This window comes from Eretmochelys imbricata, chromosome 6 (assembly GCF_965152235.1).
Source record: "Eretmochelys imbricata isolate rEreImb1 chromosome 6, rEreImb1.hap1, whole genome shotgun sequence".
NCBI classification, from domain to species: domain Eukaryota; kingdom Metazoa; phylum Chordata; order Testudines; family Cheloniidae; genus Eretmochelys; species Eretmochelys imbricata.
This window is the reverse complement of record NC_135577.1, coordinates 111,235,477-111,248,711: the sequence shown is the minus strand read 5'-3', so window position 1 is coordinate 111,248,711 and position 13,235 is coordinate 111,235,477. Positions and strand designations below refer to the sequence as shown.

At 43.3% G+C, this 13,235-nt stretch overlaps 1 protein-coding gene across 1 annotated transcript in view; it reads right to left on the bottom strand.

Moving 5' to 3' along the window:
* LOC144266149 (cytoplasmic dynein 1 heavy chain 1-like) overlaps positions 1-13,235 on the bottom strand; it is a 108,424-nt gene that overhangs the window by 80,524 nt on the left and 14,665 nt on the right. Inside the window, exons 5-9 of the mRNA XM_077819378.1 lie at positions 4,277-4,463; positions 3,803-4,074; positions 3,468-3,695; positions 1,311-2,387; positions 448-627 (exon numbers count right to left, since the gene is read on the bottom strand). Coding sequence (XP_077675504.1) covers positions 448-627; positions 1,311-2,387; positions 3,468-3,695; positions 3,803-4,074; positions 4,277-4,463 — 1,944 coding nt within the window. The remainder of the gene's footprint in view (positions 1-447; positions 628-1,310; positions 2,388-3,467; positions 3,696-3,802; positions 4,075-4,276; positions 4,464-13,235) is intronic.

The window sequence follows — 13,235 nt, the reverse complement described above, 5'->3', positions numbered from 1 at the left end:
TTTCTTGTCAAGCACTCCATGAATCCTCTCCTGTTATAGAACTCATTGAGTTCTTGAACTCTGTAGTCTGAATTGGATAAGAATCTATAAATATTCTGGTCAGATGCGATCAGTGGCGAGCCATTAAACTAACCCATTAAATTCAGGTCAACGCATATTCAACCATCTATTAAGCCTTTAGCTATTATCCTGTCAGCTAAAAGGCTAGCAAGTCTCCCCTGGAATCCATTAATTCCAGTCATTGGGAGCAAAGCACTTTTATCTGTCTGCCTAAGAGCCTGCCAGATGTCCTAAATGGCATTTGGTAGAGATATTCAAGCAACTGGCAAATAGATTGGAAATTCTCACTCTAGGTCACTTGAAAGTGGTAGACCACGTTGTTAGTGACAAATTACTCTGCCACCTAACACCTTTGAAGGCTACGTTCACTTTGAGTGAAAGACCTACCTCCATATCCAACTTATTGACCCAGATAGGCAGATTGGAATATGAATGAAGATTCAAGTCATCCACAGCTTTTTGAACTCTGTTCAAGATTTCTGAAAAAGTCTTATGATCATACATGCAGGTTTCCAAGGATCGAACTTCCAGGTCTATTTTTTCTTCAATAATGAGCAGATCATCCACCTAAGGGAACATTTAATTTTAGTACTTTGCTGATAGCAGTCTGCCATGTTGAGGGAAGTGATAAAACATCCCTCTCTCACAAAAAGAGCTACATCCATTCTTGCAAGGGGGAGAGGGGGGAGAGTCATTACATTTTCATTCACTGAAACTTACTGAAGACTCTGGGAACTTGCCTGATAATGGAGAAGTCAGAATTTGATTAAATTAGCACAAAAATTTGGCTAATTCCCTTAATCTAAAAGGGAGATACTGAGAAACATGCATGCAGGTTTTTAAAAGGTAGCTGATGCTATACTAGAATATAAAGCATTAATACAACGCGTGTTCATGTTATAATCACTAACTAAAAAGGTTCAGTAGCTACTTCACGAAATTAGCATTTTTTATAAGATATGGTTTCTCTACCACCCCCTAAAGAGAACATTTTCCACATTACCAGGTAATAATCTGAGAGCATACATTTTATCAATTGTTTTTCTATTCAGCGACTTCTTCAGTACTATAAGACATTGTGGAATCTAAGCAATAGTTGCATACAGTAAGATTATTTTCCAAGAGGAAGACACCTGTTGTCCTGAATAGTATACAATCCAAAACTAAAATATTTTGTTGTGATAAACTCAACTGCCACCGATATGTGCAGAGTCTCCCTTGGAAAAAAGAACATAATCAGTAGAACAAACCTTTTCTTGGAAGCTGAAGACAGTCTCTGCTAGGCGTTGTACATAGGGATCAAGTTTGTATGACTCCCACACCAGGGCAATACCTTCTCCAATCAAAGCCTGCACTTCCTTCTTTAGGCCAGCTACCAGCAGAGAAATAGTGTTACGCTCTTCCACCTTCTCACAGGTCCGTTCATATGTACGGACACTTTCAATCAGAGAAATAGCAAAAGGATAGAGCTGGTTTGCTTGGTGAGCTTTGTTGACAACTGCAAGTGGAACACGAAATCCAAACCACTTAAGGTTGCGGACTTCTTTTGAGAGTGTAATTATTTCTGGGAGAAAGTTGACCTTTAGTTTGAGGACATGTCCAGTTCGGCCTCTAACACGAGTGCTTTCAATAGTGAAGATACGGCCACACACACCAAGGTTGTGCTGCTGAACCTTCCTTACCCAATCGTCAAATATTCCTTGAGTGCTGAGCTTCATACGGAAGCTGTCTCCATCCTGCTTCAGCTTCTGGCCTTCCACATGATTCTCCCAACCTTTGCCAAGCACATCTTCAACACGCTTCATGTAGGCTGTGAGCTGTTGATCAATCTGTTTGGCCCAGATTATAGACCCAGACACAGGAGGCAAGTCGCGAACATGACTCATTTTGCAAGCCTGACTTTGTGGGTATTGTACCTTGAATTTGTCATGAAGAGACTCAATATCATCTTTTACACGCTGGATCAATTGTGTTTGATATTCACGAATAGCACCCCGAATGTGAGGTCTGACAAACAAAGCATTGAATCTGGAGAAGATCCGAAACATTTCATTTGCATTCTTTGCTGTGCCAAGCTGGTCTCGTAGACGAGCAGTTATTCTTGTTTCAACCCTATCAATTCTTTCATCATACCGTTTCATTGCTGCCTCCCAGGCTTCTGTACCTTCTTTGGAAACATCTAAGCCATCTACTTCTTTAACATTCTCATAAGCAAGATTCACTTCTTCAATAGCATTAGCGTCCGCAGCATCAAAAAGGACTTCTGCTACCTTCATATCCTGGGGTTCAGGTACATCTCCTTGATTCTGCTGGGCAACAGCAGTGACCTGCATAAAGTCACAGAGTTTAGTAAAGACTCACTGATCTAACCGTTTCTTTGTCACACACATGTTCAGAGTGAAGCATTTTATGTACACATTGTAAAAAGACACATGCAATTACTTTTTGCACTGTACTTACAGTTGACTAAACCCTTTGGAACCTAAGGGTGCTAATTTGGTTTCTGTTGGGTATTAATCTGCAAATGAGACGAGGAGAGTATATCTTCTGCTGCACGCTGTTTAGCAATAATGAGAGATTCTCCACTTCAAACTTGTGCTGTAGTTATTTGCCACATTCAAAATCAAGCGATCCAAACTTAAAGCAAGTTATTGCATGCAGGATCCATTTTTTCCAATCACATGGAAAAACAGGCCAGCATTAGAGTGCTTTTATTCATGGATTTAAGTATGGACACTTTAGCCTTATTATTAAGAAAACGTGGAGGAATGTAATACCATTCTTCTCATTAATGTCTGTAAGCAAACTGAAAAATGATTACATATCTTTCACTATTGTCAGGGTATAAACACTGAATAATTGAATAGGACTGCTCCTTTTGGAAAACTAAAGACAATTTAAAAACATGCCCTCAAGGCCTGAAAATAAATCCCCAGATTCTTTTTCCTTTTGAAGAGAGATTATACAGAGAAAAAACATTGCTGTTTGCATGAATACAAAAGTGATCAGTTACAGATTGAATTGGTACTGGTACATTTCTAATGTAGCTGAAAATGGGTCTTTACCGCTATGTCACAGATATCAAAACTTTGAAGTAACTGTTTAACTTGCTTCAGATCCATCAGAGGAGCTCACAGCTATGAGAGTGATTGTATATTCCTTTCCATGGTGGATTTAGAAAGCTTTTAAGAGTTCTACCCAAATTCTATTGGTTATGTTTTGCACCTGTGGTTCCTTTAGTCGGCTGTTTGCAGGGGAACACAAGTAATTTTGCTTTTCGTGAGTTAATACATTTTAACATGACTGGCTTGTGTCTACATGTAGGCTTTCATCAAGAGATGGGAAACTACTATATCTTTACCAGATGTATAGGCAGTTACCCCAATTAGAAAGGAGTGGAACACTACCTGAGGTCTTAAGACTCTCACAATCACTGCTCTCAGCTGCTCATGCTGGCGCCTGAACTTCCTCATTTGATCAAGACGAGCCTGCAGTTTCCTGTGGGCAGGATTGATACGCCACACCATCTTCAGATTCTCTTCTCTCTTTCTCTTCACAATATCTCTCAGCAACACTTGTAATTTCTCATATTCATCATCCCAAGTTTGGAAGACTTCAAAACATGCAACCATAACCTGAAAATTTAAGAACGTAAACTTGTTTGACTCTCAAACGACATGCTCTCATAGTTGCATTCAGTGTGTTACGTTAGCTATTACCATATTTGACATCCTAGACCTACCTTTTCAAACTCTTCATAGGCAACATGCATCAGTTTTCTGGTTCCCAATACTTTCAGTAGCTGAGAACTCAGGTCTCTTGAAATGGCTTCCACTAGACGCAGTGCCCTTTGAATGGGGTACTTCGTATTTCTGATTTTTCTCAGGTGGGTGAATATTGCCACAAGTGCCTGTCTTATTTTGTCCAGTTCAGTAGCAGACAACAAGTCATTCAAAGGAAAGTCTTTCATCAGTGGATTGTAGTCATTTACAGTTTCCAGTGCCTGTTTTAGACCTAAATACAATACAAGAGAGTTAAATTTAATTGACCTCATTGTGTCAATTCCATCTGGCCAGTTTAAAGACAATAGTTTTCACTTCATACAAGGTGAAGCTTTTTGATTGTGATATTGATGTTTAACTTGTGTAACTATATCACAAGAGCTAAACTTCCACAGAAACTGCTCATGAAGCTACAGCACATTGTAATTTCTTACCTGTGTCTGTGTCAAAGCTGACAGTAGCATGAAAACGTTTGCCATGTTTCAAGATATCTAGTGTCAGGAGGACTTCTGGGCTTTCACGCTTCTCCTGAATGCGGTACAGGGCACGTTCCAAGTTCAGCCAGAAACTAATTTCCTGTAAAGCCGTGCCTGACGCAGGATCTCGATCCAGTTTGGTCACCTTAAAGACATAAATGAAATGTTGAAGAAAGTGACATGCTTTTGTTGTGTAACTGTTTATTAATAGAAGTGCAAACCTACCTACAACAATTAACTGCCTCCACACAATTTTAATAGTTCAACATGCCAAAATGGAAAGTTCTAGTCTACACGAGCCCACTGCAAGCAATTCACCAACAACTGTAATAGTGAACGTTGCTTGCAGTAGCTGTACACAAAAGGTGTAAGTTAAAAAATATTCCTAGGGTAAAAGAAGAGCCAAATTAAAGTGTTTTCACAGGTGAGCAAACATATTTCTTTAGGCTTCTGGGAGGTACACTGGAGAAGGTGTAAAGCTGTTGTTGTTGACGCCAAGTGGAAGTGACCCCGTATCTACCCGGGATAGACTGAACTCATTTAGACATAGGAGTTGTGGTTGCTTTAAAAAACAAGTGTAGTTGGTACTCTATCTCCATTTGGTTTCAGTCACCGTGAGTTATGCAGAAGGGCACTGACTACAGCCCCAACATAAGCCATGCTCGTTGGGAACCTGCTGGGTGTACTAAATCAGTCTCAGAATCCAATGATTGCAGGAGCTGGCAATAAAATGAAAGAAGGAAGCTGTGGCCTCATCCTTTGCCTCAGTGTACCCATGCAGGAACACTGAGAATTTGGTCATGAAAAAGTAAAAAGCCAATATTTCATCGTTATTTAGATTATGCCTGTGTGTGTAGGAGCAAGTGATATGCATGCATCCTATGAAATCTTAAGGTATAAGTTTGCAATACATTAAGGATAGAGCAGCCAGCTTTGCTTATGTTTGTCTCAATTATAGCATCTATCCACAAATTATTTCCAGAAGTAAAAATTCAAGTCTTGACACAGATATTTCAAGTTAACTAAGTGTCACTGTATAGTAGCCTCTTCAAAATTTATCTTCACCACAACTTGAAAAAGCCCCACTCCCCTTTGGAAGACAGATATTATGCCCATATAAATAAGAAGAAAACAAAGAAAGAAGAAGTGGCACCGCTAAACACTGAGGATGGAGTGGAGGTGAAGGATAATCTAGGCATGGCTCAATATCTAAAGAAATACTTTGCCTCAGTCTTTAATAAGACTAAAGAGGATCTTAGGGATAATGGTAGCATGACAAATGGGAATGAGGATATGGAGGTAGATATTACCATATTTGAGGTTGAAGCATAACTCAAATAGCATAATGGGACTAAATTGCGGGGGGCCCGGATAATCTTCATCCAAGAATATTAAAGGAATTGGCACATGAAATTGAAAGCCCATTAGCAAGAATTTTTAATGAATCTGTAAACTCAGGGGTTGTACCGTATGATTGGAGAATTGCTAACATAGTTCCTATTTTTAAGAAAGGGAAAAAAAGTGATCCGGATAATTATAGGCCTGTTAGTTTGACATCTGTAGTATGCAAGGTCTTGGAAAAAATTTTGAAGGAGAAGGTAGTTAAGGACATTGAAGTCAATGGTAAATGGGACAAAATACAACATGGTTTTACAAAAGGTAGATCATGCCAAACCAACCTGATCTCCTTCTTTGAGAAAGTAACAGATTTTTTAGACAAAGGAAACGCAGTAGATCTAATTTACCTAGATTTCAGTAAGGCGTTTGATACCGTGCCACATGGGGAATTATTAGCTAAATTGGATAAGATGGGGATTAATAGGAAAATTGAAAGGTGGATAAGGAATTGGTTAAAGGGGAGACTACAATGGGTCCTACTGAAAGATGAACTGTCAGGCTGGAGGGAGGTTACCAGTGGAGTTCCTCAAGGATCGGTTTTGGGACCAATCTTATTTAATCTTTTTATTACTGACCTCGACACAAAAAGTGGGAGTGTGCTAATAAAGTTTGCGGATGATACAAAGCTGGGAGGTATTGCCAATTTAGAGAAGGACAGGGATATCCAACAGGAGGATTTGGATGACCTTGTAAACTGGAGTAATAGTAATGTAATGAAGTAAGTAATGTAGTAGGTGTAAGGTCATGCATTTAGGGATTAATAACAAGAATTTTAGTTATAAGCTGGGGACGCATCAATTAGAAGTAATGGAGGAGGAGAAGGACCTTGGAGTATTGGTTGTTCATAGGATGACTATGAGCCGCCAATGTGATATGGCCGTGAAAAAAGCTAATGCGGTCTTAGGATGCATCAGGAGAGGTATTTCCAGTAGGATAAGGAGGTTTTAGTACCGTTATACAAGGCACTGGTGAGACCTCACCTGGAATACTGTGTGCAGTTCTGGTCTCCCATGTTTCAGAAGGATGAATTCAAACTGGAACAGGTACAGAGAAGGGCTACTAGGATGATCCGAGGAATGGAAAACTTGTCTTATGAAAGGAGACTCAAGGAGCTTGGCTTGTTTAGCCTAACTAAAAGAAGGTTGAGGGGAGATATCATTGCTTTCTATAAATATATCAGAGGGATAAATACTGGAGACGGAGAGGAATTATTTAAGCTCAGTACCAATGTGGACACAAGAACAAATGGATATAAACTGGCCACCAGGAAATTTAGACTAGAAATTAGACGAAGGTTTCTAACCATCAGAGGAGTGAAGTTTTGGAATAGCCTTCCAAGGGAAGCAGTGGGGGCAAAAGATCTATCTGGCTTTAAGATTAAACTCGATAAGTTTATAGAGGAGATGGTATGATCGGATAACACGGTTTTGGTAATTAAATATTCATGGTAAATAGGCCCTGTCATAAATATAAAGGGAAGGGTAAACCCCTTTGAAATCCCTCCTGGCCAGGGGAAAGCTCCTCTCACCTGTAAAGGGTTAAGAAGCTAAAGGTAACCTCGCTGGCACCTGACCAAAATGACCAATGAGGAGACAAGATACTTTCAAAAGCTGGGAGGAGGGAGAAAAACAAAGGGTCTGTGTCTGTCTGTATGCTGGGTCTTTGCCGGGGATAGACCAAGAATGGAGTCTTAGAACTTTTAGTAAGTAATCTAGCTAGGTATGTGTTAGATTATGATTTCTTTAAATGGTTGAGAAAAGAATTGTGCTGAATAGAATAACTATTTCTGTCTGTGTATCTTTTTTGTAACTTAAGGTTTTGCCTAGAGGGGTTCTCTATGTTTTTGAATCTAATTACCCTGTAAGATATCTACCATCCTGATTTTACAGGGGGGATTTCTTTATTTCTATTTACTTCTATTTTTTATTAAAAGTCTTCTTGTAAAAAACTGAATGCTTTTTCATTGTTCTCAGATCCAAGGGTTTGGGTCTGTGGTCACCTATGCAAATTGGTGAGGCTTTTTATCCAACATTTCCCAGGAAAGGGGGGGTGCAAGTGTTGGGAGGATTGTTCATTGCTCTTAAGATCCAAGGGTCTGGGTCTGTAGTCACCTAGGCAAATTGGTGAGGCTTTTTACCAAACCTTGTCCAGGAAGTGGGGTGCAAGGTTTTGGGAAGTATTTTGGGGGGAAGGACGCGTCCAAACAGCTCTTCCCCAGTAACCAGTATTAGTTTGGTGGTGGTAGCGGCCAGTCCAAGGACAACGGGTGGAATATTTTGTACCTTGGGGAAGCTTTGACCTAAGCTGGTAAAGATAAGCTTAGGAGGTTTTTCATGCAGGTCCCCACATCTGTACCCTAGAGTTCAGAGTGGGGGAGGAACCTTGACATGGTGGCATAGTGGTGGGATTAACCTGAAATCATTTTGAGATCCAGTTGAGATTTTTTGAACTAGAAATACAGATTTTAAAAAGGAAATTTTTTTTTCCTTTGGAAAGGAAGTCCAGAAAGCAGCTGAAACTGAAAGCAGCTTGGTTTTTCTCTGCTTTGTGGCCAAGCAGAGACAAAAGGGGATTATCTTTGTGAATTGCAGGTTTTCTTTGCCTGGAGGCAGGGTACTTAACTCCTGCAGGGAAATTCACAGTCTTCCAACCCAGAGTTTGTTTTTTTTTCTCTTCTTCCTAAAAGTAAATAGGGGGTGTGTGTTCTACCCATTTGCCTGGAGACAAAAGTGGCAGGGTTTTTTTTTTAGGATTTTGATTTTTTTGTTTTACAAGGAGCACAGGTTTGAAAAGGAATTTTTTTTCCCTTTGGGCTGCTGGTAAGCAGGTTTCCAAGTAGTTGGAGGTTTTTTGCTTTGATTTGGGCCCAGAGCAGAGACAAGGGAATTGTCTTTTTCTGTAGGCTGACAATCACTATCAGAGAATAGGTATTCTATTCCAGCACAGCAAAATTTTACAGCCAAGTTTTGTTTGTTTATTTCTAAACCTTGGGTGTAAAGTTAGTTAAAAACAGAGAGGTTAGAATGACAAAATCCACGGCTCGACAAAAGCTGGAATTAGCCAGATTTCAGGCTGCGGAAAAACAAAGGGAACATGAAAGACAGATAGAACTCATGCGGCTGAAAATGGAAGCAAGGGACAAAGAAATGGAAGCAAGGGCCAAAGAACTGGAGGAGAAGGAAAAAGAGAGGAAGCATGTGGAGGAGGTGGAGAAGATAAAGGCTCAGCGGAATATCCCAACAAACCCTAGCAATCCTTCTCCAAGTACCACTTCCCATCCCAGAAAGTTCCCCACCTACAAGGCAGGTGATGATACTGAGGCCTTCTTAGAAAACTTCGAAAGGGCCTGCCTTGGGTACAACATCTCTACTGACCAATACATGGTAGAGCTGAGGCCGCAGCTCAGTGGACCCTTAGCTGAGGTGGCAGCTGAAATGCCTAAAGAACACATGAACAAGTATGAACTGTTTAAATCCAAGGCGAGAGTCAGAATGGGGATAACACCCGAGCAGTCTCGTCGGAGGTTCAGAGCCCTAAGGTGGAAACCAGACATGTCATTTACCCGACATGCCTACCACATTGTGAAACATTGGGATGCCTGGATATCAGGAGCAAGTGTTGACTCTCCAGTAAATTTGCCCTTCCTAATGCAAATGGAACAATTCTTAGAGGGTACTCCTGAGGAAATAGAAAGATACATCCTAGATGGGAAACCCAAAACTGTAATTGAGGCAGGAGAGATTGGAGCCAGATGGGTGGAGGTGGCCGAGAAGAAGAAAACTGGTCGCAGTTGGAGCGGAGACCAGAAGGGACCACCCCAGACCACATCCTATTACCGGGGGCCACCCAAAGCCCCACCTACCTCCCAAAGAACCCTCCAGACCCCTTATCGTCCCACCACCCTGTTCTCCAGCAACCCTCCTCGCCCCAGTGACCCGTCAGCTGGACAATGTTTTAAATGTAACGAGCTGGGGCATGTAAAGGCCAACTGCCCCAAGAACCCCAACAGATTACAGTTCATTGCACCGGAATCACACCAGAGGTCCACAGGCCCAGATACCTCCCAGATATCCTTGGAGCGGAGGGAAACTGTGAGTGTGGGCGGGAAGAAGGTCACCGCGTGGAGGGACACCGGAGCACAAGTGTCAGCTATCCATGCTTCCTTAGTGGACCCCAATTTAATCAACCCAGAGATCCAAGTGACAATTCAACCCTTCAAGTCCAACTCTTTCAATTTGCCTACAGCCAAGTTGCCTGTCCAGTACAAGGGCTGGTCAGGAATGTGGACTTTTGCAGTCTATGATGATTATCCCATCCCCATGCTGTTGGGGGAAGACTTGGCCAAGCATGTGAAGCAGGCCAAGAGGGTGGGAACGGTCACCCGCAGCCAGGCTAAACAAGCCGTGAGGCCTAGCTCTGTTCCAGAAACTTCTATCAGGACCCGGTCAGAGGTGATGGACCTGGACCCCAGGCCAATGTCTGCAACAGCAGTAGTGGATCCAGTCCCAGAGACCCAGACGGAACCAGTCCCAGAACCGGAACCAGCCGAACAACCAACACCAGACCCCGTGTCAGCACTGAATCCAGTACTTGCAACCTCAACACCAGAGGGCCCCACCGAACCTGAACTGGCAGCAGCCGATAACCCTACACAAGAGGCTCAGCCGGAGCCTGAATCCCAACATAGTGCACCAGCGGAGAGCGGTTCACAGTCAACAGAAACAGCTCCATCCCCTATATCGCTTCCAGAGGGACCAAGCCTAGGTCCACAATCCCATGAGGAACTAATGTCTCCAGCATCAAGGGAACAGTTCCAGACCGAACAGGAAGCAGATGAAAGCCTCCAGAGAGCTTGGACGGCGGCACGGAGCAACCCACCGCCTCTCAGCTCTTCTAATCGATCCAGGTTTGTTGTAGAAAGAGGACTTTTATACAAGGAAACTCTTTCTGGTGGACACCAGGAAGACTGGCATCCTCAGAGACAGTTGGTAGTTCCAACTAAATACCGGGCCAAGCTCTTGAGCTTAGCCCACAATCACCCTAGTGGCCATGCTGGGGTGAACAGGACCAAAGACTGTTTGGGGGGGTCATTCCACTGGGAGGGAATGGGCAAGGATGTTTCTACCTATGTCCAGTCTTGTGAGGTGTGCCAAAGAATGGGAAAACCCCAAGACCAGGTCAAAGCCCCTCTACAACCACTCCCCATCATTGAAGTTCCATTTCAGCGAGTAGCTGTGGATATTCTGGGTCCTTTTCCGAAAAAGACACCCAGAGGAAAGCAGTACATACTGACTTCCATAGATTTTGCCACCCGATGGCAGGAAGCAGTAGCTCTAAGCAACACCAGGGCTAAAAGTGTGTGCCAGGCACTAGCAGACATTTTTGCCAGGGTAGGTTGGCCCTCCGACATCCTCACAGATGCAGGGACTAATTTCCTGGCAGGAACTATGAAAAACCTTTGGGAAGCTCATGGGGTAAATCACTTGGTTGCCACTCCTTACCACCATCAAACAAATGGCATGGTGGAGAAGTTTAATGGAACTTTGGGGGCCATGATACGTAAATTCGTAAATGAGCACTCCAATGATTGGGACCTAGTATTGCAGCAGTTGCTCTTTGCCTACAGAGCTGTACCACATCCCAGTTTAGGGTTTTCCCCATTTGAACTTGTATATGGCCGTGAGGTTAAGGGGCCATTGCAGTTGGTGAAGCAGCAATGGGAGGGATTTACACCTTCTCCAGGAACTAACGTTCTGGACTTTGTAACCAACCTACAAAACACCCTCCGAACCTCTTTAGCCCTTGCTAGAGAAAACTTACAGGATGCTCAAAAAGAGCAAAAAGCCTGGTATGATAAACATGCCAGAGAGCGTTCCTTCAAAGTAGGAGACCAGGTCATGGTCTTAAAGGCGCTCCAGGCCCATAAAATGGAAGCATCATGGGAAGGGCCATTCATGGTCCAGGAGCGCCTGGGAGCTGTTAATTATCTCATAGCATTCCCCACCTCCAACCGAAAGCCTAAGGTGTACCATATTAATTCTCTAAAGCCCTTTTATTCCAGAGAATTAAAGGTTTGTCAGTTTACAGCCCAGGGAGGAGACGACGCTGAGTGGCCTGAAGGTGTCTACTACGAAGGGAAATGTGCTGGTGGTGTGGAAGAAGTGAACCTCTCCATGACCCTTGGGCGTATGCAGCGACAGCAGATCCAGGAGCTGTGCACTAGGTACGCGCCAACGTTCTCAGCCACCCCAGGACTGACTGAACGGGCATACCACTCCATTGACACAGGTAATGCTCACCCAATTAGGGTCCAACCTTACCGGGTGTCTCCTCAAGCTAAAACTGCTATAGAACGGGAGATCCAGGATATGTTACAGATGGGTGTAATCCGCCCCTCTGAAAGTGCATGGGCATCTCCAGTGGTTCTAGTTCCCAAACCAGATGGGGAAATACGTTTTTGCGTGGACTACCGTAAGCTAAATGCTGTAACTCGCCCAGACAACTATCCAATGCCACGCACAGATGAACTATTAGAGAAACTGGGACGGGCCCAGTTCATCTCTACCTTGGACTTAACCAAGGGGTACTGGCAGGTACCGCTAGATGAATCTGCCAAGGAAAGGTCAGCCTTCATCACACATCTCGGGCTGTATGAATTTAATGTACTCCCTTTCGGGCTGCGAAATGCACCCGCCACTTTCCAAAGACTTGTAGATGGTCTCCTAGCGGGATTAGGAGAATATGCAGTCGCCTACCTTGACGACGTGGCCATATTTTCGGATTCCTGGGCAGACCACCTGGAACATCTACAAAAAGTCCTTGAGCGCATAAGGGAGGCAGGACTAACTGTTAAGGCTAAGAAGTGTCAAATAGGCCTAAACAGAGTGACTTACCTTGGACACCAGGTGGGTCAAGGAACTATCAGCCCCCTACAGGCCAAAGTGGATGCTATCCAAAAGTGGCCTGTCCCAAAGTCAAAGAAACAGGTTCAATCCTTCTTAGGCTTGGCCGGTTATTACAGACGATTTGTACCGCACTACAGCCAAATCGCTGCCCCACTGACAGACCTAACCAAAAAGAAACAGCCAAATGCTGTTCAGTGGACCGAAAAGTGTCAGAAGGCCTTTAACAAGCTTAAAGCGACACTCATGTCTGACCCTGTACTACGGGCCCCAGACTTTGACAAACCGTTCCTAGTAACCACAGATGCGTCCGAGCGTGGTGTGGGAGCAGTTTTAATGCAGAAAGGACCTGATCAAGAATTCCACCCTGTAGTGTTTCTCAGCAAAAAACTGTCTGAGAGGGAAAGCAACTGGTCAGTCACTGAAAAAGAATGTTACGCCATTGTCTATGCTCTGGAAAAGCTACGCCCATATGTTTGGGGACGGCGTTTCCACCTGCAAACCGACCATGCTGCACTGAAGTTGCTTCACACCGTCAAGGAAACTAACAAAAAACTTCTTCGGTGGAGTTTAGCTCTCCAAGATTTTGATTTCGACATCCATCACATCTCAGGAGC